The 25,759-nt window shown below is 38.8% G+C and overlaps 1 protein-coding gene across 1 annotated transcript in view; it reads right to left on the bottom strand.

Moving 5' to 3' along the window:
- Positions 1-2,077: 2,077 nt before the first annotated feature.
- Positions 2,078-25,759, bottom strand: part of col14a1a (collagen, type XIV, alpha 1a) — a 128,101-nt gene continuing 104,419 nt past the window's right edge. Inside the window, exons 40-48 of the mRNA XM_069143154.1 lie at positions 20,163-20,216; positions 15,918-15,971; positions 15,723-15,794; positions 12,262-12,297; positions 9,880-9,946; positions 9,479-9,670; positions 6,762-6,839; positions 5,608-5,763; positions 2,078-2,167 (exon numbers count right to left, since the gene is read on the bottom strand). Coding sequence (XP_068999255.1) covers positions 2,139-2,167; positions 5,608-5,763; positions 6,762-6,839; positions 9,479-9,670; positions 9,880-9,946; positions 12,262-12,297; positions 15,723-15,794; positions 15,918-15,971; positions 20,163-20,216 — 738 coding nt within the window. The 3' untranslated portion in view covers positions 2,078-2,138. The remainder of the gene's footprint in view (positions 2,168-5,607; positions 5,764-6,761; positions 6,840-9,478; positions 9,671-9,879; positions 9,947-12,261; positions 12,298-15,722; positions 15,795-15,917; positions 15,972-20,162; positions 20,217-25,759) is intronic.

Below are 25,759 nucleotides of genomic sequence, written 5' to 3'. Positions count from 1 at the left end.
CGAATCACGAGTCATCATTTTTTTTTAAAAAGCAGCCTGTACAAATGTTGAAAGCTCTTCGGTCGTGATGATCTGAACGGTAAAATAATCAAGCTCGTTACAACCAAAACAGGATGCACGTGTCCAGTTACACACTCAGTGATCGGCTCAAAGAAGACATGCGGCTTCACACAGAAAGAAGGGTTCAGTCCTGAAATCAGCTGAGATGGGAAGGAACAGGTCTTAACTTTACACTACCACGGGACGATGCTAACATAGATCAGGCACTTTTCGGACCTCCCTTTTACAGAGATATGGTACAAGAGTCCACAGAGCTATATACATTGTTTCACCTGGTGGGGCAACCCACCGCAGACACAGGGAGAGGGGGGGGGGGGGGGGGGGGGGGGTGGTGGTTCTCACCACAGTTTTCAGATGAGCGGCTATGTGCATATCAGTGTGTGATTTGTTTGCATGTGTCAGTATCTGTGTGTGTTGTGGTGTGCAGGGCTCAAGCACTTTAGGTGAAGTCCGTCCTTCCTCTAAAGTCCTCCCTCATCGCTCTCCTCCATGACAGCGACATCACGCGACGACCTCCTGGAGACGCCCGGTGACCTCAGCTCCACGTCCTCAGAGTGGGTGGGGTTTGAGCGGTAACCATGGCGTCCGTAAGCCAACTGAGAAGGCTGTTGTGGGTGGTACTGAGGGGGGTAACCACGGTAATAGGGGTCCTGCTCTTCCTCCTCCTCCTCCTCTTCCTCCTCCTCTTCGTCCCCTCCTTGGTCGTTGTTGTACGCCACTGCAGCAGGGTCGTACGGCTGATTGTACGGCTGGTCGTAGGGCCGGTAGCCGCCGTGAGGCAGACGTTGGACTGGGGTGGTGGGAATATTTAGGATCAGTTGGGGTGGATGCTTCTGGATCACCACAGCGAACATAAAGCCACCGCCACAGGTGAGCCCGGAGTGAGGTTAAGGCCGGCTTTGGGGACTGCTAACATGTTAAGTACACCCACCACTTAAAAGGAACATGGAGAAAGTAGTGTGGTATTAAAAGGTTACAAAACAAGCTGAAGGGGCCCTTGAACAGAAGCACAGCAGGAATGTGAGGCATGCACAGATTGAGATGTAGCTTTACAGCAGGATTCAATGATTTTAAGCAGTTAACTTTTCTCATTTCCTTGATGTTGAAATGAGTTCTCTGGGACCGCACAAGCAGATTTGGGACTCAAGACAGAGTTTAAACGACCGGGTTAATGAGAAGGTGGTTTAATGAAACTGAAGAAAAATTTACTTTCTACCCCGTACGGCCCAGATGAGATATTTTTTCCAGAAATGAAAAAGATCACATTACATTAGGGGTAGAAATATTTCCTGCCCATCTTATAGTACGTGAGATGCACAAATAGGTGAGCTGTTCAGTCATGAAAGCAGCCAATCAGCATCAAAGCAATTCATCTCTATTTAGCTGATTCACCTGGCTTTGAAAGATGAGATTAGCTTTGATGAGATTTGAGCTTGAAGCAGGGTGAAGTGGAGGCTGCTGCAGCAAAGCATTGTGTACACGGGTATATGTTAACAGATGGCACCGCGATCAGCAGAGGCAATTGTCACAGCAGCATTGTGGGGTTTTTGTTTGGTTTTTGGGGAAGGTAAATTAATCCACTTTTGTCCTTGAGACAGTCAAATGAGGAAACAGCCGGTTTTGACGAACCAGGTCTAATGAAGAAATCCAAATGACAGAAGAAATTAATCCAGTTTCTATGTTTAGTAAGGATTCACAGGGCATTATGTGGATGAAAATCTGTTGTGAATAATGTCTCTAAGAACTTGCACTTAACCCATATCCCTTACTCTTAGAAAGCCACTTTGGTTTTTCATTTGCTAAAACATACAAAATAATTTCCTGCAAAAATTAAGTGTAGCTTTCAAGAGTAATTTTTAAGAAAAAAAAATCTCCAGAGAAGCAAAATTTAAAGACCGCTGCTGCAGGGATAAGAGGTTAAAGAGGGTCAGGAGTACTTATCCATCCCAGGACATAGGGCAGCCTTGAGGGATTGATTGGCTTTATGAAATTCCATATTTCTAGTCTTTTTTTTTTTTTTCAGGGCACAGAGGGAGGTGAGCACAGGAGGAGGAGGAGGAGGAGGAGGAGGATGCTCCTCAGTAATCATTCCCATAGTCCTGTTGAACTTCAAGTCCAAAAGAGGAAGAACCGCAGGGAAGGGGAACAAAGGGAGAGGGAGGAAAAAAAAGAGTGAGAGAAGATGTTACCTCATATCAAGAAAAGAACCCAGTGACACCAAAGAGTTAAACCTCTCGATTCACACAACCTCCCTAGCTGCTGGGATGTGGTTTCAGAGGTAGAAATATTAGTGTTGAAATCTGCTTTTCTCTTTAAGAGCCAGAAAACACACGCACACGCACACGCACACACACACACACACACACACACAATAAGTAATTCTTACAATGAATTTAGCTCAAATAAATATTTAGACATAAAGTGTCTGAAAATAGGGAATATGTGTCAGGTGTGTCGTTTTCTTTCCGCACGAGAAAGTAAAATAAAGATTTCCAACACAGAAAAACAGTAGAATGAAGAGGACTACATGCTGTGTGAGTAAAACTGAATTCTTGTAGTTACACACCACAACAAAAGTGTTTAACACGTTAACAAATACTCAAAGGTGATTCAGCATGTACACATATACACTGAAGGGTGATTTCAGAAAGCTTTAACCTAAGGGATAAGACCTACTATATAAATCTATTAAAACTGTTAAAAAAAAACTTACGAATCTTACCCTTTTCGAAGCTTTTGTTATGTTTTTGCTTGTCATTTCATATTATGATTAAAACCTATTTTATGAAATGCATTTTTTTGGGGGGGAAAGATTAATACCACTGCCAGGTATGTCTAATGAACATGAAACTACATCCACCAGGCAATTACCTTCCATTAATTAACCCTCGTGTTGTCCTCGGGTTAAAATGACCCGCAGCTGTGTTCAACCAAGACCTATTTTATTTCTATATTTTTATATTTTTTGGGATCATTGGTCATCATCCTTTAAATAAACCCTCACAGCCTCCTTGTCACCAATGATCCCAAAAAAATATGAAAATAAAATAGAACTTGGTTGAACACAGCTGCGGGTCATTTTGATCCAAGGACAACACGAGGGTTAACCTTATTTAATGCCTTAATAAGCATTAACTAGCAGTTAATTAACAGCTAACTGGTGTATAAACAATCATTTATTGATGGTGTTCATGTTAATTAAGGTATTAATTTATTAATTATTTTACTGTTTTTTTAAAAGTTAGTTAATGTTTATTATTGTATGAAATAACTGATAGTTAATATTTATTACCGTATTTAGGCTACCTACGTCAATAACATCTTTGTAAACAATTAGATTATTTATAAATGAATACCATAGCTAATATGAACACCATTAATAAATGATTATGAAAACATTAGTTTACTGTTTTATTAACTGTTCATTAATGCTTATTAGATGGACTATTTGTTGGCAAGGAGCAATTACGTCCTGAGTAAAAGTTACTTTCAGACAGAGCTGGGCTGCCCGTTTCCCCTTTTTCAATATTTAAAATAAGCTAAGATAAGCTACGCAGGTGTTGGGTATGACCTTACAAGAAGATATGAATTGTTCTTGAGCAACATCACATCCAGCTCTGGGTTGAACATCAGATAATATATAATACGTTGTAGTTTTGTGAAACATAACAATGTCAAAAAAATATTGCTTTGAAGAGCAACACTTAAGAGGTTAAGTATCGTTAAGTATAATGATACATTATCATAGATGACAGTTTTATGGAACTGCTTACAGTTTTAAAATGTACTAAATGAGCAATTGTATTTCTGCCTTAGGTGTCAACTGTTTGGTAAGAAGCAGCCTCTCTCAAAAACAGAATTAATGTAGCCTTATCCCATCTCAAAGACAGATAATTAATTAAACTACACGCTGTCATTTACACGTAAATAAAAGTGTTAATACTTGACTATTGATGGTTAAACCTTTGACTCGGATCAAGCTGTATTTCCTCGTCTTCAAGCGGCATTGACACTGATGCTGTGGCTATGAACTGTTACATTTAAATACAGACACATTAAAAAAAAGAATGGGTTTGAGCAAGTGGAAAAAAATACAATTAAACTGACCTGTAAAAGTCACAAAGACAAAGCAAAGTTTAAGTTCAGAAAAATATGTTACACGTACTGCTCTTTATAATTGCAGCTTTCCTTTGAAGTGGTCAGGGAGGCTGTTTAATCATTGCATGGTTGGGAATAACAGACAAGACTCTTCTAGGTCATAAAATAAAAAATAAAAAACATTCTGCCTGGAATCCATTACTATGAAATAAATTGGGTTTGATGGATGAAGTAATGTCTCGTCCATCAGCTACTTTTAGCAGATGATATATCATCAGGGCAACTTGTCAGATACTGTTAGATGTGTAACGTCCGGGCAGCGATGGCTCCAGACAATGGACCCTGCGAGGTCCTCATCAGCATTAATACTCAAAAGTGTGTGCCTCAATGTATGCGTAACATTATATTTATTAGATCTCAACGCAGACAGATAACTTTGGCCAGTTAATCCATCAGTGTGGACATGAATGTATAAACTTTACTGTGGAACAACTATAAAAGACAAATTACTCTCCAATTCTCTGAGAGCTTTACAAGAACAAGAACGATCTCAGAGCCAGCTGTCACTGTGAAAACAAGATTTCAGTCTTTCATATGTAAAAAAGATGATTTATGAGTTTGAAAGACTGGGCAGGGCTGGATTGTTTGAGCTGTTTTTTTTTTTATAATAAGTCAGCAAATAAGAAATAATTATTCAGCAGTCAGTTGCTCCGAGTACATCTTTTAAATTAGTAATATAGTTGAATAATTTTTTTTTTTCATTTACTGAAGGACAAATCAGGAAATGCTTAGGTCTAAATACATGTTTTTGTTCGGTCTGGATATTTTGTGTTTTGACAATGTTCAGTAAAATATTCCAGTCAAAATGTTATTTCTGGTTTAGTTGCCAGATCTTGACCTACTGTGTCAGAATGAATACAAAAGCACTCCAATGAAGGTGCTTTTGTATTAATTTTCTACAGCATTGATTCCAAACTTTGAGAGCTGATAAAAAAAAATATAAATAACAATAAGGTAATCAAGAATGTGTTTCTTATTCATTTCTCAGTGGGAATGAAAAATGCAAAAAAAAGAAAAGAAAAAAGAACTGGAGAAGTCCCCCTATTTATCGTTCATAATCAGGATATAAGCATTTACTAAATGGTTTATAACACACTATAATGAGGTTGTAAGCAAGTGCTGACTAATATGCTTGTAATAACTCTATCTCCCTCTGTGGGCACCCATGACCGTATAATGAATAGATAACAAATGTCACTACAATAAAACACAGATGTAATCATATAAAATATGTCTTCATATTTACACATTAAAATGTCCTTATAGCAACTTCACAATAGTGTGTTAAAAACCCTTTATAAAATGTTTGTGGTCTGCTCATAAAGGCCAAAATAAGTGGATTCAAGTAAAGTGTTACCAACACTTAAATCTCAGCTGAATGATGTTTACCTCCAACGTTGTATCCCATACAGGAGTTCTGGTCACAGTATCCTGGTGGGCCTGCTGGTCCGGTGGTACCTGGGTTCCCCGGCCGCCCTGCTGTCCCCGGGTTGCCGGGCCGACCAGATGGGCCCTGGCTGCCTGTCTGTCCTTCACCTGGCAAACCTGAGAATGGAGGACAAGTTTGTGTTAATAGACAGCAAGTACACAAAGTCAACTATCATTTAGTACGAAGACTCCGGCAGTGTGACGCCTGGTGAGAAAGGATAGAGGAAGAGCACATCCTGTCAGTGTACTATCACCTCTTTAATCTCTGCTACTGTGACAACATGACATTAAAAAAAAAATTAGGGGACAGTTAACGCCTGCTTGTCATTTTGGGATGAGGGAGGTGATGGTGAATGTCCAGAGAGCAGGAGCAAGAATAACACGGTTCTTAGCTCTCATTTAGCCAGAGGCTTCTGTTGTGTGCTTTCACAGGAGACCGCTCCATCAGGACTCACTTCAGCAGTCAGCAGAAACATTAAATCAATATTTTGAGGTGAGTTTCATTTGCCAAGTGCTAAAATTATCATCCCACAAATATTCCAGAGAAGCACAGCGCTCTCCCCTGCACCATTCTCTTAGAAAAGACTTCCTATTTCATATACTGATGTTTTTTATTCTATTTTTTTTTTTTTTTTTTTTTTACAGTTATCAGATCATGCAAAAGTTTCCCGAAAGTTTTGTCAGCTTGTTCTGTGAGTATTGATCGTAGTACACAGAAGTCCTGGGACTGACATATTTTCATAACACAAACCTCAAATTCCACACAACGCGCAGGGAAATCAATAAAGACAATTGTATTCATGGTCCAAAATGTCTGCTTGAGAGGAAGTAAACCCAAAACGCATCAAGTCTCTTTGCTATTTCATTCCTTTGTTTCAATATTTGACTAATTTTTGGGTTTTGTTCTGAGGAAACACAAAGAAAAACATTTCACATACGGGAGCTGTGGTTCAGTTACAGGCTGAAACAAATCCAAAAACAAATGTTGAGGAACAGAATAATGCTAGATAATCCTGTTAGTTGAGCTTTGAGGCTGCACAGTGAGTACATACAGTAAATTCAGTTACTTACACCAATCAAGCGCCCTCGGGACTGTGTATATGTTTGTATCTTACCGGGAGATCCAGGTGGTCCTCGAGGTCCCTGATTCCCAACCCCTGGACTCCCTCTTTCTCCCTTCTCTCCTGATAGACCTGGAAACACACAAAGTTCAAAAGAGGAGAAAATCACCTCTCCAGCTCCTTAAAGGTGGCCTGCGAGGTGCTTAAACACAACTTGAGGATTTCATTTTAAAACTTCTACTCCACTACATTTCAGAGAAATATTGTACTTTTTCTCCGCTACATATATTTGAAAGCCATTGTTATTTTTCTGATTAAGATTTTTCATAAAAAATATTTAATAACCTGGTAAAATTGTGAAAGATGAAACCAGTTGTTCCAAACCTATTTAACTTTTGACCCCTTTTCAGACAGTATCACAATTTATGATCCCAGATTAGAGAAAAGTAAAAAATATGAGAACAGATGTGTTATTTTCTTAATTTCTACCCCATTAAATCATCTTGTGACCCTTTTGACCAAACCCATATTAATGAGTTATGAGTTTGCAGGTATTATATTTTTCTACTGGTGTATTGGTACCTTTACTTAAGTAAAGCATATGAATAATTTCTGCCCCAACGTCGGTAATACAATGTGAATTTTTGCTGAATAAATTCTGCCTCGATGATCAGTCTAAAAAAAAGTAGTAACAAAAAGCCAGAGCATGCTCTGTGCTGCTGTTCAGTAGTGCAGCTGTTTCAATGACCTAATGGAATATTTTTCATACGCACTAATATTAGAGAAGCACATAAAACTATGATGTGCAGATTTTCTGTCCTGCTGCTTTTATGACCATCTTAATCAATTGCATCGGTGAAAAGGAAATAAGCACGATGAGGCTGAGGAGGAAACATTTTACATTACCTCAAACAAAAAATTATTCTCTACGATGGCGGCCTCATCTCAGTAGTCCCTCTGTGAAGGCTACTAAGGCTACTACAGTAGTCGACTCCCTTGTCTCTGTGCAGGAAAATATTTTATGTGATTCTAGTTTGTCAGTTTTATCCCAAAATATACTGTTATCTGATGTCGAGCCTGAGGACAGCTTTGGTCCTGATTCTGGTAGCCCTGGAGTGACCATCTTTTCTTAAGTAAACCATACATCTTATAACATGTGGCTTACTCTGGTTTCAGTTGAGCCTTTAAAACAGTAAATTACTGTGTGTGTGTGTGTTTTTGTGGTGAACCAGTGGCTACAGGTCATAAATGACATTGGGGAGAATCAAAGGTTTGAATTGCTGAGGAAGATGTAACCACGCTGGACACTTCCTGACAGAAGTTCGGCTGCCCTCAGCTATCCTTGTTGCGTGTTTTAGTGATGAAGACGGAGCCTCATAAAGGCTGTTTCTCCTCGAAAGGCTCGTGGCGGGGAATGACCTCATGGATATTGGAGTTATTGTCTTCTGGCCTGGACTGAACCTCTTGGGAGATTTGACATTGACTGTGAGTTTGTAGGCCAGAAACCACGAAATACAGCAAACAAGCAATGGAGAAGTTCTTGTTTAAATTTTCCATTTCTTTTCTGTTCTTTTTTACCCTATGTTGTTGACATGGAAAAAGCATCATTTTACACTTCCAGATTTTTTTCTTTACTTGCAAACTAATCTTGAGTCCCAACCTATGCAGCCTCAAGTGACAACAATTAAGGCAATTTATAAAACGTGTTCATCTCTCTCTGGAGCCACAAAAGGCTTGATTCAATTTCTGCCACATCTGTCTCACCACTAATTTACTGTCTGAAATAAATACCAAAATGTTTTCCTCTGATGCCAATACAATTAGAATTACTGCCTCACGGTTGTATGCCTCCGCCAACCAGTAAAGCTACAGTTGACATCAATATCTGCCCAAACTTATAAAATATATGTGGGGAAGACTTTGAAGGAATCCCTTGAGGTGGTCACATGCTTGGCCAAAAAAGCTGATAGCTGATAAAGCCAATAGAATAGACAGTGTTGCTGCAAAGAAGCTAAAAAAAATAATAATAATAATAAAAAAATATGGTTGCTTCACACAAATCTTCAATCCCACAGCACAGAAGATTTATATGATCACAGCAGTTTCAAAGTGGACACCGAAGACTAGAGTCACCAACTATGACCAGAGGCAAAATATGACCAAAATCTCACCTTCTCTACCTGAGTTATGGTGTTGAATGATGATGTCAGAGTGAAGTTGACCTTTTAACATTTTGGAGATGAAATGTCAATACTTTATCACTTAGACATGGTGTGAAATTTTGTCGTTATTAGCCCATGAATTCTTGAGTTATTGCCACAAATGTATTTGGTAAGGTCAAAATGACCTTTGACTTTTGCCTTTTGACCCCAAAAGTGTAATACGTTTTTTCGTGAGTAAACCAAAACGTGTTTGCCTAGTTTTAAAATATTCCCTCAAGGTGTTACTGAAAAATTGCATTCACAAAAATGTGGTGGACATGTGGTCACTATGACCTTTGACATTTGACCACCAAAATCTGATCAGTTTACTGTTGAATCCACTTGAACATTTCTGCCATATTTTAAGAAATTTCATCAACGACTGTGGCTCTCGCTGTTGTGGAGGATGCAGACACGGACAGCGAAGCACTGATGATCCGTCAGTATTTGAGAGAGAAAAATGGATATAAGTGGAAATTGTTAGGTGTAATTTCCTCTAGCTGCCTCTTGAGTTGTTAATCCTGTAAACAGCCATGTTTGTATTCATATTTAAACATCTTCCTGTCTCACCTCTCTCACCCGGTCGGCCGTTCTGACCGTTAGTACCGGAGAAACCTGGCCTCCCAGTTGGGCCTTGCTCCCCCTGAGGACCTGGGAGGCCTCTCCTGCCAGGCTCTCCAGGTGGTCCAGGTACTGTTCGGACTGACACCTCCGACTGGACTGGGATCTGGTTCAGGATTGAGTTATAACGAGACAAATGGCCTGCAAGAGGTGGAAGAGGACAAAAAGATTTAGAGTTAGCTTCTTGACATTTTGAGGGGCTTTTTGGTTTCTGTTTTTTTTTATGTTTTATGACAAATTAGAAGAAAACAAGGAAGTGAAGGCAATAAAGGTCAGAAGAATCATTTTCAACCAAGAAATTGTACTTTGTACATGTTTGAGTTGATGTGCAAATATCACTGATTACTCACTCTGGATGAGCTGTTCACACACTTGCCGTGCAATAGCTCTGACAGCAGCTTGGGACTGCACATCGCCCTAGAGAAGAAACACAGAGCTCCTAGGATTTGATTTTACACAGTAAACTGATACCATTTTTCCATTTGGGCAACTGCAGCAACATAAGCTTCCACACCAGTGCTTGATAAATTGGTGGGCGGTTATTTAATGAACGTACTCCACCTCTATTCCACACTGATGCTGCTATGTTTATATTGGCCAAAACAGCAAGAGAGAGATTTGTAAACTGCTTAATACATCAAAACATAATTACACTAAATATTTAGGCCTAACTCTGGTGACTTTGACAGTGCTTCAAATACAAATTTTAAAGCAACTTCTTCTACTGCGGCTGAAATTAGCAGTCAGAAATGTGTAAAAAAACTTATAAAACTGAATTGTTGCAGTCTTTATTAGACCACAGAGTTAAGGTCCTTTCTTTTTACTGGGATTTCAGAGGGATAGATCAAACACTGCAATACCTTAGTTTTTAATCATGAATGTTTTGGAGTGCAGTATTAATTTAAAATGAGTGCAACAATAAATGAGTATATGAACGATCAGTATTTGGGGCTTTTATATAAATCAAATGACTTAAGTCAGTGGTTCTCAACTGGTCTAACCTTCGGGAACCCCATTTTTCCTTTGTCATAACCCCAAAATGTTTAGCCACTTAAATATTTTTCTCAAATAATGTTGCAGTAAAACACAGTGCTGTCATGCACTGCTAAAAACATGAAATAAACAAAAGTGCAACAAAAGAGTAACAGGCTAAAACCCCCAAAGAATAAAAAGCAATTCTTATCTTAAACTACAGGAATACTGTATATGCTTTTCAAAACAAAGTTTAAACTTGCGATGCTCATCAAGTCTCAATAATTTAAACTGAACTGTATGATATAAAAAGGCAGACTTTGCAAATCCTAAACTTGTTTACAAATGTTCAAATGATTCAGACTTTTTTTTTTTAATTTATCACAAACACACCTTCATGCCACACTCAAAATGGCTCCACAACCCACTTTTAGATTGCGACACACCAGTTGAGAACTGCTGACATTAGTTATAAGTCCTTAAATGCTAAAGGGAAACTGCAGATTTTACACATGTAGTTCATTAGTTTTGCTTCTTAGCCTGTAATAACAGTTGCACAATGTCTTCTTCGGCTCTGGAGAAACTTTCAAAGTTTGATTTGATGACCCTGGTAAGGTCTAATAAAAGATACTTTTGATGTGCATTATGGGAAATGTAGGATCCAGTGTTTCTACAGGTTGGCCCTTATAAGAAACTAAAAGTTGGGTTTTCCCAGCTCATTTCTTAAATGATTTTTTTCTCAAGTCCTCTAATTCAAAGATGTTCAATACTAAAATCACTTAAATACGCAATAAAAAAAGTTATTCCATTGAAAATATATTTATTTAGTTATTCAATAAGCACTAGACTCTTATTTGTTAGATGTCTGACTTGATATGAAGCTTTTAATATAATATATATGTGCAGTAATATTTAAAAGAACAATTGCTTAAAGTCCAGGTGAGTCTCTGCTGAACCACCATTTTGTTATGAATTCAATAGCTGGCAGTATTCTCTTTTACCTTGCAATCATCATCATCATCATCATACAGTCGTATGATATGACATTTATTACTGTGCACGTAGCAAAAATATATTAGGGGAAAAAGCTTTGCAGTAAATGTTCATTTTTCCCCGCTCAGTGAAGATATTGCTGCATGAATCATTTTGGGACTGTGAAATGAGTTTGAGGGTAGATGCACACCACATGATCATATTCAGATTCCTCTGACCCGCTTAATTCACAACTTGGCCACCTCACTTGCTAAAATCTACAACACCAAGGAAAAAAACGCCTCTCAGGTATTTTTTTCAGACAATTGCATGTTGAGTCTTGTGCAAAAATTAACTGCAGCAACGTATAAATGTCTCCAACAGTTGATAAAATGAAGCAGAAACAGGAATTACAGGTTCGATTCAAGTTGGCAAGTTGTGTGTTTCTCAAGCCCTCGGCAGTGATGGCTTCGCTACTGTGTCAGCAAAAATACATACCCTGCTCCGCAAATTTCAACCATGCACACTGATTTGATTTGGTGTGCCTTAAACGAGGTTGAGGGAGTGAAAGAGAAATAAAGTGAATGTTTGTGCAGAAGACCAACAGGAAACAGTGGCTATGTACTGGAGAGTAATGCAATTTCTTCAAAACGAGGGTGTGAAGCATTAGTGAGTAATTGTCGAGAGTTTTATTTCAGCAGAAATAACTGAATTTCCACTGCAAAATGGAGCAGTAAAATTTGATTTTCTCTAAATGGTGGCTCAAGTGTGTGAGTGGAGTGACTTACTCTTTCTCCCTTATCGCCTTTGGTACCAGCAGGACCCTGGAACATAAAAGCACAGGAGGAGAATAAACAGCCGACTGAGCTAAATCCTCACAAATAGCCATGCTCATCCCTCTTTCTCTCTCCCCTTTAATGTCCCCACCCCATTACTCTCCATGTTTCCTTCTCTTCATCTCTTTTGTAAACTGATCTAACAGTCAGTACTATATCTATATACATTTAAAATTCTTTGTGTCCTAAAGATAACATATACACACGGGCCCCAATGTTAGTGCCCGCAAACAAACAGTGACATCTGCGCCTTGGATGGGCTGGCTTTCTGCTAACGTCAACGCTGTAAAGCAGAGATGCATATCTGACCACAATACACACATACAAACCTGCCAAGCCTGTGCATATCACAGTGTAACGCATTGTAATCCAGAGGCAAATAAAAGACAAATATTTCCTGAGCACAGAACCATGGGCCGCTGATATCATGAATTTCAGTTTGATATTGTTACAGCTTTTGAATAAAGGCTTGTTTATCTTGGTGGAAGCATGTCCTTGACCAGCGACTGACTGACTGGCCGTGTTGGTGTGTTAGGGTGGGTAGAGAGAGGGATAGAGGAAATGTGTGTGTGTAGGCCTGGAATATCAAAAGCGCATTATATTGCAGATGATAGAAAGTCTTTGCCAATATTTGACACAGCTGCTGAATTGGAGTGGAGGTCTCGACAATAAATGTCTCGTTCTGGATCTCTTCTATGTGTGTTTCTGGATCTGGTGAATCTTCCTGGGCACATAAATGTCTTCTATCTTATCAGAGTGACATGGGAAAGCAAAATGAAACTATGTGGGGGCCAAAAAGCACAAGAAAGCCAGGAATATCCCTCATATAAATCTGATTTCTATTATTATTCAATCAAAACGGTCTTAACATTATGCCCTGGAAATGTAGGCTCTGTCCAATGTGTTTTTTCACTCAAAACGTTTTAGTTTATCTGCTGAGGAAAGTACACTTACGATGGATTTATTCTTGGCCAGCACTTAAAATGTGAACTGATAAAACAGTCACAAGATTGTTGATTTTTATGTCATAACTAAGGCCACTCACTACCAAATCAAGCAAAAAAAAAAAAAAAAAAAAAAACTCAGGAGGATGAGTCACTGGAAACCACTTTCAAGAAATAGTATCCAGTCAGACACTTATGGTCTCACTCACGACATTACCAAGAGCTACAATGATCTGGTGGACTTGTAAGTAAACCTGGTGACAACTGCGGTGGGACAATCTAACAGTAAACCAAATTGAGTTTCTTACATAATCTTTAGAGTAGGCTACAAATCAAAATGTTTTGTTCTGTCTCTATTATAACATTTTATGTGTCTTGATAGATGGAGCATTACATTTCCAGATGCATCATGTCATTCCTAAAATAGAGCAATTGGGATTTCACAGATGCTCAGGTCAAGAATCTGTAGAGAGCAATTGAAGAGCTGCTGCTCTGCATCTTTACACTCTATCTTGCCTTCAGTGGCATAAACTCACTGCCCTTCAACTAATTTCTCAGCCTAGCGAGAGAGATATGTGGGACTCGCCGTTTTCTTAAGGTCAGTTGTGTCACAATGAAGCAAAATGTTAAATTTCCCTGCAGATTTAACTGGCTGCAATAAAAACAACTTGTTTAAAAAGAAAAGTGTTCTCTTGCAGCGCTGGCAAAGGGTTGCAGGGGGCAGAACAGGGACTGAATTCATAATTTAATGTGGAGCTAAAGTTTGAAACTAAAAATTTAAGAAGTTAAATAATAGACTGAACTCCAGGAAAGGGAGATTACTTTGTTTTGCTTATGCATTAGCTGCATGTACAATCATTCATAAGGGTGTTTTTGTCTTCTCCATCTCAGGGAATAGGCAGATGGGATCTTTCACTGGTTTTTGTTTATATGTGTGTGAGTTGGAGAGAGAGTAAGTGATTTATAGCTCCACTCTCTGAGCCAAACTTGCTGCTGGCCTGCAGAGCTGACCCCAGGCTAGATTAGCTGTCACCGGCATCACGGTATCATCTGTTCCTGTTCGCATTACACAAAGTTTGGATCCCAACATCTTCGCCTCAGCATCCTTGTCTGCGCTTCTGCTTGTGTCACTTGCACAACTTTTTTCCTTTTTGAAGGGCTAAACAAAATCTGACTCATTCTACTTTTGAAAAGTTCAAGCCAAACCATAATACTACGGTTTTCCTTCATTATTCCTTAAAAAAAAAAAAATCACCTTATGAAGTAAATGCATCAGGATTTCTGTTTTGGATCATCTCAAACAATTACCCTCATGACTGTAGTAACATTAATTGACTAAATGATTGAGTTGTTATTACGTTCTGCTCCCAATGCTAACAGGCTGCTTCCAGTTAGGAGAAGGGACATTATGAAGTGGAATAGGACAAAAACGAACAATCCTGAAAGCAGGAGTTCCTTTTAGAAAACTAAACAACAAAGTTATCTTTCAGCACATCTGTAACTTTATGTGATGCAGCTCTGAGGTTGTTCTTTAAATTCAGGGAGGCATCATGGGGAGAAAATGAGGAAGTAGGAGAGAGGTCATGTCCTCTTGTTTAATTTTTAATGTGGATAAGTTATGTCAAAGTCTCCTGCATGGATTATGTAAGGGACTGGCCCATGCCTTCATCACGTCCAGCCTCGATTACTGCAATAACATGGAACATCATCCAAAGTACTGAACAAACTCCAGTACATCCAGAATTCAGCTGCACACCTGTTTACAAACTCCCGCAATCGCATCACTCCTGTCCTGAATAACCTCCACTGGTTTCCCATCCCTTAACAGATCCAGTTCAAAGTCTTTCTCCTCACCCACAAAGCCCTCCACAACCAGGCCCCCCCTATCCTCACCGACTTGCTCCACCACCACACTCCTTCCCGCAGCCTCCACTCCTCTGATGCCAACCTTCTGTCCCCACTGCTCAGAACCAAGCATTGGACCTGGGGCGACAGCCTTCTCCATGGCTGCCCCCTCCCTCTGGAACTGCCTCCCCGAACTCATCCAAGACTGCACTGATCTGGCCACATTCAAATCACAACTGAAAAGCCACCTTTTTAAAGCTGCTTTTAATGTTTTACTATTATTTTAATGTGATTGTTGTGTGATTTATACATTTATTGTGTTGTCTTGATCATTTTAACCTGTAAAAGTGTCTTGGAGTGTCTTGAAAAATGCTATACAAATAAAATGTATTATTAGTTATCAGTCAGTCAGTCAACACCACAGGCATCTTAAATTTACTAAACCCTCCAGATGTTAGTTTGTGTGAGGGTTGCTTAATACGGTTCAGGTCAAACAACAGAATAATTTTCTATTTTCTCAGCCCTCACAACAAATATGCCACTTATGTTTCAATGTTAAGTTCTTTCACAAATGGAGTATCAGATCAATCTTATCAAAATAAAACAAAAATCATTTTTACTCACAGGAAGTCCTTGATCCCCATGGGGCCCTCCTGGCCCACCTGATCCTGTAGCTCCTGGTGCTCCTGGTGTGCCCTGAGAGAAAGACAGCCATCAGGAGAAAGACACAGATGGAGCAGGAAGGTGACTGGAAGCAGAAGGATCAGAGTGAATTTTTCAGACAAAAGAATGCTGAGAATAATAATAAAACAGACTTACAATGGGTCCGGGGGGTCCTTGTTGTCCCTGTGGTCCATTGTTACCTGGCAGACCCTGAAAAAATGAAAGTGAAATACATTCTGTGTATTACATTTTAGGTGTGTTCATAATTGTAGGTCAAGCTTTTTTTTTTTGCTTGAGGAATTTCTTGAAAGTCTCCAGATGAAACTGATAGGGACACTGTTATTTTCTCATGCAATTAAAGAAACTAAACTAAAGAAACCCATAATTAATAGCTATTGAATATGCTGCTTCTGCCAGTCACCCTACGCACTAAAAATCTGCCTTTACGTTTGGTTTTACTGATGCTTTCAGACAGATTATACAAAACACAGGTGCATTCTTCCTGACTGTTACACAATCAGTACTCTGGTTGGCTCTGAGGTGTTTAAAAGCAACTCCTCTACCACTTAATGTCTTCTCCATGATGCTGTGGTTTAAAAAAACAACAAAAAAAACATTAATATGAAACTGCAGCTTTCATTTCAGGAGCACCAGAACTATTTTGTCTGAATGTATGACACATAATAATACGATATATAATAACATGATGATGCCTTTGTTTTATTTTAGTATTTATGGGTCATTTAAATTGAACAAATTCAGTGGTAATATTACACCGTTTGGAAGCTCAACATGGATTCTTCTGGAAAACAGTTTAACCTGAAGTTCAGCTAATCCTTTAATTTCAGTTTGGATGTCTGTCGAACGTTGTGGTGACACAATGAGGCTGGTGCCCTTTCAGCATGGACACGTCTTATACAGTCTTCATTTTAGCCTCTGTGAGGAGATAACTATCAACTAAATACAATAAAAACTACTAAAGAAGTGGAGAATCTAGCACATATGAAGACACAGCATGTTAGACAGAAGGGGAAACTCCCCTGTGGTGTTCCAACCTGCTGTCGCCGAAGCAGCATCAAGCTTATGCAAACCTTCACCTTCCAAATGAACATACCAAGTTTGTGACAGCACCACAAAATCTGCACAAGCTTTTCTGAAGACGCCGAGCCAGTGTGTGACATCAGAAAACTCCTCAGCGAGAGTCACTCTGGTGTCAAACAGTAAATACTCATCCTCGTCAACCAACTGATGGGACTCCGGAGGAGGCCTCAGATCCTCCAAAAAGTCGTTTGTCAATGTCAAACACATTTTACAAACAAACAAATTGAGCAGGTTCTCTGAGTAACCTCTTTCAACAGGACTGAAATCTGTACTCATTTTAAAGTTTGCATGCAAGGCTGTGAAGCATGATTTGGATGTTGGATAATTTACAAGTCATCAGTATCTCTCAAATAATACATGTGTGAGCCAAAATGATGGCCTGGGCAGGAGTGTTAGTAGGTTTTTATGAGGCTGGATCATGTGGAAAACCTGGATCTACTCAGTTTGGTCCCCAGTTGAAAAAATAACTAAAGATATAATCAAGATTTATGGCTTTCCTTGTTCCATTTCTCTGTTACGGACAAATAATGAACTCAAGAGACGGTTACTGTTGTTTCAACCCATCTAACTCTGCTTTTCACTTTTAGTCAGACTTGATTTCTCTGTCCTCTATTGTACACACTGGATGATCCAGAGTAGTTGCTGATCTAAATCCCCTTTAAATGGCAACCCAAACATGTAGCATAAGCATTGTGGGTTAATATTTGTTTTCAAAGGCCTGTTATTCTGTTCACTTAGTTAAAGTCATATTTCTATATTGCTGTCTATAAACTGTCTTCCCCAATTGATGTCAGCTAAAATTGCTCCCTGATTTGTGATTTTACACAATTATCCTCAATAATTACATTAGTCTACATGTAGGCCCTGGTGTTCTTCATGTTCGCTTACTGTCATACTGTTTATTGACACACTTGAATAGAACAGAACCAGTGACAATGTTATTGGTAACGCTTTTCCTACTATAACAGGTCAAAAGGTCAGCTGTGAAAAACAAAGCCTGCTCACTTTTTTTTTTTTTTTTAAGTTTAAATCTTGCCATTTAGTCAAACAGTCTGAGTTCTTGGAGACAGTGGTGTTTAGCAGAAGTACTGTGATTCTACATCCACATTTAAAGGCAGCTCTCGTGCTGCTCAACTACCTGTGTCGACCACACTTTCTCTATTGTAGTTCCTAAGCTTTGGAACAACCTTCCCCTCCATATCATGTCATCAACCTCTATACCAATGATTTTTTTATTTAACTTTTTTTTATTGCTTATTTTTCACTCTGATCAAGTCTATTTGACTTTTTGAATTCGGTTTAATTATGTTCAGCACCTTGGTTTTAATGTGTTATATAAATAAATCTGAAATGACCTGACTTTACTGCTGTGTACAAATGCATTAAAAACAGTAAAATAAGGTGCACTCTCTTTGATGTAAATGATGGTGTTTTTACATCAGCGGCCTTTTGGCAAGAAAATACATTTACTGTACTTTAGTTAGTCAAACATTAGGTATCAAAATGAGCATCAGTGATGAAGTTACTAAAGTCCTGAGGCAAAAATAACATTGGAAGAAACCATGTCAACAGAATTTAGCTCGAGTGCAGGGTTAAATTGTACACAGAGCTGAGAACCTCTACAATACTGTGTGATTATGTATCCATCTCCACTGCATACACACTCACAGTAAAGTGGGAGTTTGATGGACACACTGTTTATGAAAGTCAAATGCACAAAGGGAAATATTTGAGTTGGTACGGAAATATGTAAAGTGACACGATCTCAGGCCAGCATGGTTCTGTTGCTTAACGTCTGCCAGACTTCGAATACCTAGAAAATGTCTGATCAGCAAAATTGTAGTCTTTCACGTGTGGTGGGAACAGAAAAAAACCTTCCCAACAGTTTCTTTCATGGTCAGTTGGCACTTAATGAAACATTTCGGAACACTGCTGCTTTAAATTGACCAAGATGTTAAATAAAAACGTGGTGCTGGAATCAGATAAATATAATAATACACGTGTAAATTTACAAAGGAGAGGTTGTCACTGGCTCTTTTAATCAAACCAAAATCAAAAAGTTCATGAACTCCAAACCTTTCTGGCCAATGAAAATAAACTCCTGCCAACATACAAGTGTCCTGAAAGAGACCACATGACAGGTCTGAAAACTATGAACAACTTCTGACAACTACCACTGAGGGGACGAGCGTCTGTCAGCCAACGGAGACACAGCAGATTGATTACGTGCAGAGTCTTTCACCTCTCCAGGAGGCAGGCCACGACCCAACTCTTCTGTTATCATCTCACATATTTGGACAAAGCCTCCATTTTCTGCTTGCCGACACATTGCTCCCTGACTGCGATTTTGTTTTGGTATTTACAGCCCAGTGGGGCATTGTAAGGTCTGATTCCACTGTTAGCATCAACGACAGCCAGCTGGTATCACAGAGCCTTCGTGAATGGGATCTCATGTACCGTGAATGTTGTGTTCAAAACCCACACACTACACTGTTTTCAACAACTGGACAAGAGATGTTTGGTTTTATGAAGAGACATAAAACCAAACAGACAAACACAGCTGGGCATTCAGATCCTGCAAACAGCTGGAAAAACACTGCAAATATTTTCACCCAAAAAAAAATTTGAAAACTATATCTGTATTTTAAATTAGATCTAAAAAGTCAGCTAAAATAAGAATAAAGATGATACAAATGTTATATTTTTTATGGTCTAATTTTTTAATGCAGTCCATTGATTATATATAATGTTTGCTTAATATTTTCTATCATTCAAAATTATTATTTTTCCACATTTTCTCCATTTTGCTGTGTGGATTTAGGAGGGAAAAAAACCTCTGTATCTTTTCTCAAAACTGTTATAATTTTTTTTTATATTAGAGCATCTTCTTTAATGATTATTGGCCGAGTCAGCAGACAGATATGCTATTATCATAACTACATCAGATATGTCTGTTATTAAATTATATTTATTAAAAAATTTCCCCTCGGGGATTAATAAAGTATATACCTACCTACCTACCTACCTATTATCTTATCAGTGGTACATTTTTTAACATTTACACAATTATAACTGCCTTTAACTCCCCCTTTAAAGATGTAGTTTTACACTATTTAACTCCAAACTAAATTAAAAATGTTTTTTTGTCTTCATCTTTACTCCCATCAACATATACTGTATCTACTGTAGTTAAAATAAATGTGTCAGAAAATCTCTTTACTATACTGTATATTCCCAAGGACCACCAAAGCCCACGGTGTCACAGTAACCAGTAGAGGTGATATTGGTCCAGTATCTTACCCTTGTTCCTGGGGGGCCGTCTCTACCAGGTGAGCTAGGACTTCCAGGAACCCCCTAAACAGAACACAAACACACAGGTTTGAATCACTGAGCACAGAGTGAGGTTATAAAACATTAAAACTATGAGTTGGACAATTATTGGGGATCTGAAAAGAGACACACAAAAAAACACAATTTAAGCTGCTAATACAAACCTTTTAGTGTTTATTTCAGCCACAAAAAGCGGGTATTCCTCATGAAATATCTAATAGGGGAACTGAAAACTTTAAAATGTTTCAAGTTCAAAATGTGGAACGACATACTAATAATACAAACTAATAATATGGTCATCTTGGTTGTTGTTGATGTCCACTGTTTTACAGGCCCACAACAACAAATCAATCAGTCCTTCAAGATCAGATTCTTGTTGCTTGCAGATTTGTCTCATTTATTCATTACAGTCCAGAACCTGTCATTTTTAAAAGTAATTTCATTTGCCAAATCACATACAGTAAAACATGCAGGGTCTTTTTTCATAAATGTCTCATAATAACTAATATACATAGACACATTCAACCAAAGGTCAGAACCGCTAAGGGTTTGCTGTCTTACTCAACGATGCTTTGACAGCACTGGACATAAATTTGATTTGTGGAAAGAACCACCTTCTAACCCTCGGGATGCAGACAATCTTTACACCAGCAGGCGACCCTGCTGCTCCATCTCCTGCCCCATTTCCCCTTCATCCACCTCTGTGCAGGTCAACGCACACAGCCAATTCCAAAATACAGCCATAGATTAAGTGTTGAGGTGATTTATGTCTGCACTTCAGCATTAGTGGAGCACTCATAAAACAGGACAGTTAACACTGTTAAAGGTTCTACAAATTACAGGACGGGGTCGCGGAGGACGGGCCTCTTATGATTAATGATGTGCCGCTGTTCAGATGTTGGCTTATATGCGTTCTCCCAAGACATCTGCAATAATATCTCTCCTGTCGCTTTCAGTCACATATCTACAAACTTCAACAAACACGTGGAGCAGGAATATAAGCCTCCAAAATCTGCACAAAACACAGAGACTCAGGAAGATACTGCAACAAGTTTGTCATTTCTGTCTGAAACTAAGTCCTGAAAATCTCAATCATTCTAACGGGCCTGTGCAGCAGCGGTAGTCACACTAGTACAATAATTTTGTTGAAATGTACAAATGCACGTGTCTTAACAATAAAAAATTATCAGTAGAAATGAACCATAATCTTAGAAAATACTTGAAACAAGACAATATTCTTGTCTTAGTTTCACTGAAAACCTTTTCTGAAATTGTCTGTCACGACTTTAAGGACTCAATAAACACCAACTGAATATTCAGTATTGAATTATCAAGAATTTAGAGTATTCTATCATTTGTTAACAAATGCTGTCTACAACATAAGAAACGGAGAATAACATGAGCCAAAGAAAGAAATGTTCTGAACTGTGCAAGTGATTCTGATTCAACACATTAGTCTTGGGATCGCTTTGCTGTAGGACAACAACCACAGATATGCCCACCCACGCTCTCACACCCACGCTCTCTCACACACGCTCTCACACACACGCTCTCTCACACACACACACACACACACACACACACACACACACACACACACACACACACACACACACACACACACACACACACACACAGCTCAGTTTCTTACTGCCCAGCAGTTGAGTAAGAGAGGGGTCTCAGAGGGGCAACCATAAACAACTGCAGAAGATCTAGAGAGAACAATTTTCAATTATTCACACACAGACACACACACAGACACAAAAGCCCATGCACGCCTATGAACTGTGCAGATGACACCTTTAGGCGAGCTAAACACTCAACAAAAACACGACTGTTTGCTGTCCTGGCTCCTAAATGGTGGAATGAGCTCCCCAATGACATCAGGACAGCAGAACGTCTGTACATCTTCCGCCGCAAACTAAAAACAAACCTCTTCCGACTTTACCTTGAATAGAAAAGAAAAAGAAGAAAAAAGTAGCACTTTAGTAGCACTTAAATGGCACTTACTTATAGCACTTTATAGTTTGGCTTTTTTGAAGAAAATTGTACTTTCTTGATTCTTGTTGTTCTGAGTTCGTACCCTAATGGTTGAATGCACTTATTGTAAGTCGCTTTGGATAAAAGCGTCAGCTAAATGTAATGTAATGTAACTGATTCGGCCAATTATCGCTAAACACCTCACTAGCGCCTACTTATGCATGGCTAATATTTACATAGACTCACAGGCGTAACACACGTAGCGTAGGTGTTGTGCTGGTGCTTTAGTTCACACATATTGATAGAGTGCACACGTATAACGTTCACTACTCCTGATTTAGTTCACACGAATGTCACACCTGCCTGCATGTGTAGTCCTTGGTGCACTGCAGTAAATACTGATATATTAAGAAAGCTCATTGCCATAGTCAAATGCTCCCAGGTTGAAGTGTGGTGAAAACAGAATTAGCCTTCATGATATAGCCTACTGTAAATTCTAAGTTGATTATCATAAACTATCTATCAATCCGTAAGGTGTGGCATAGGTGTGCCGTTTGCTATAGCTCACTAATGTACACGTTTACACAAATAGGAGTACTTTGAGTGCTTCACAAACATCTGCACACCTAAATTAGAGCTTACAGTGAAATGTATTGTCAAAGGCCATCTAAATAAATAGTGGATAAGACAGAAATAGTTTTTTTTTTTTTAGACATGCAAGCGTGTAGGTGTTTGTAGCAGCGCAACAAATATGACTTGCACTCACATAAACACGCCTATACGCACACAAAAATATATTGAACCGTAAGGTGTAGTGTAAGTGTGCTGTTTGCAACTGCTCGTCAAAGTACACATTTAAACGTATAGTTAAACAGCACAGCTGGTATGGGGTGAAGGTAGCCGACTGTGTTTTTGTGTGGCTGAATTGTGTGATACCTCTCACACACACACACACACACACACACACACACACACACACACATACATTTCTGCCACAGACAAAACAAAAATAATTTCTTGATAACACACCCACACGCTGATAAACAGAATGAAAATGAGGGATGAGAAAGATGGACACACACACACACACACACACACACACACACACACACACACACACACACACACACACATACATACACACACTCTTTGCTATTCATTGCGGCTGCATTTTTCACTGTCAAATTGAAACAGAGGTGGAGGGGACTCTGATGACAAGGTTACATTGTATTTACTGCAGCAAGAAACGGAGAGAGAGAAACAGGAAAAGGGAGAGAGAGCGAGAGAGGTAATTGATGCTTTAGAGTTGTTATATTCTCTGTGGTCCCTCGTATATTACAACAGGGCCCTGGAAGCTACAATATTCTCCCACTGAGCCACACACACACACACACACACACACACACACACACACACACACACACACACACACACACACACACACACACACACACATTCATATTCCTCTCTCTGACAAAACACATTATTGCTCAGTAACATAGTGCAGCACAGGGCAGCACTGCCAGCTTTTATTAATAGGACTATGCAGGCAAAGAGAGCGCTCGATAGTGCTGCATCCAGAAGTGTTGCAGTTTTCCGTGAGCTCGTTCAGAAATCAGTTGTTCTTGCCACATGAGAGGGGCTGTTGTTCCTCCTCTGTCATTACAATTAAAAGGTTCTACCAGTCACCAAACTCTGAAAAATAAAATCTTGATTCAAACCTACTGAATAGTAAACACAAGTGGATAACAATCCCAAAGGAACAACCATACATGTGATTATTGTCCCAGTGTAAGCTGTTCCTGAACCTCCTTTGATACATTTACAAATGAAAATGTAACTGAGACTCCTGCAAAAATGAAGAACTCCACCTGCTCTCTTGACGTCATTCCTATGTCCTAAAAGAAACGCTTGTCATAATCTGTCTATGGTGAATTTATTCAGCACCTCATTCTTGAGAACTTTCCATTGGGTTTTAGGGCAGATCACAGCACAGAAGCTGCAATCCTTATGGAGTTTTAAATTAACTTTAATTTTAGCTGCTGACTTTGGTAAACATACCATTTTACTCCAGATGGTGAAACAGGTACTTTAACTGAACAATTTATAAACTGAGTGGGTATTTCAGGTTTGGTTTTAGATTAACTTGTTTATCTTTTGGGGGGGTTATTTTGTGTGGAAAATGGAAATTATAAATCAACACCAAATATGAAGTTGCACAGGATTCCATTCTTGGGCCCTCACTATTTTCCATTTACATGATACCAACCGGTCATATTAAAAAGAAAATATCACTCACCAATTCTGTAATGTTGTTGTTATTGTTAAAAAAAAAAAAAAAATCAATGTACAAAATGTTTAGTAAATTGTTTTGAAAAATGCTACATAAATAAAGGTATTACTATTATTATAATTTTCATGAACAGCATAACACCAAATTCTCTTTGTAACTGCTTCAGCTGAAAACAGTTTATCTGCATCAGCACTATAATCAACACCTGCTCACTTCAGTTGTAAATTTTGGAAAATATTAAAGACCCTGTTGACTCCAAAGAATGTGAGGAATGAATCAGAATTATTACCCGGGCTTTCATTTACCCCAAAAATATTTAAAGCAGTATTATTGTACTATTGGATTGTTGGAAGAAACCACGATAAAATTACCATCCCATCATTGTACAGTGTGCTCTGAAGGCAGATCAATATGTTTGACATGATCACTGGTGACTGTAACAAGTTGTGCTCAGTGGTGTAAAAAAAACAATAACAGCGCTTCTTTTTGCTCTGTCTGAGCTGTCTCTTAAATTCTAAACTTTTGCACTGTCAGCTCCACATGGAGCTCAACTGCAGCTAAATCTGGTTGTAATGAATTTAAAATGAGTTTATCCAGTCGTTCTCTAAAAGTTCTCATCCCCATAAACTGTTGTAGAATGAAAGAAAAAATGTAAATGGGATTATAAAAACGGGAAAACTAAGACTATGAAAGGTTTTTACAAAAAAAGATTATAACAATCTGACTTTAGGTGCCAACAAATTACATCAATATTGCTCCCAAATTGAGAATATATTTGGTAAATCATGCCATTTCATCTTCAACAATAGCTGAGGCACCTGGATAAATACTGAATTCATAAAAGGATCCATAATCACTTTTTTTCAAAGAGTCTCCTGGCCAGCAGACTGAAAAGGCAGTATTTGTGTTCTTTTTTCCAGTTCATAGGTTTGATAAAAGCCACTATTTGTCCAACAGGCAGAGCTGCAGACGGTGGGGCAGATAGTGCTGCATCAGGATCCACTTTCACCCGGCGGGAATGAGCGGGTTGATGCTGAAAGAGCTTTCAGGCACATTCTCCACTTTCAAACAATAAATCACTGAAAATAGATTCTGCAAAACAAGTTTCCTGTGACATCTACAAGAAAACAGAATTCATTTTAATCAAAAGACGTATACTAATTTAAATACGGTAATGAGGTCACCAGACAAAACTGATTGAGAAGAATTAGAAAAATTATCTGGCAGGGAGCACTCTTGCAGTTTTGTCAAGCTCCTGTGAACTCCTCAACGGTGCATTAACTATTTAACTCAC

Source organism: Embiotoca jacksoni, unplaced genomic scaffold (assembly GCF_022577435.1).
Source record: "Embiotoca jacksoni isolate LCO1_2020_lvr unplaced genomic scaffold, fEmbJac1.0.p SCAF_11, whole genome shotgun sequence".
Lineage (NCBI taxonomy): Eukaryota > Metazoa > Chordata > Actinopteri > Embiotocidae > Embiotoca > Embiotoca jacksoni.
The sequence above is the reverse complement of the archived record's forward strand: the minus strand, read 5'-3'. Positions and strand labels throughout refer to the sequence as shown.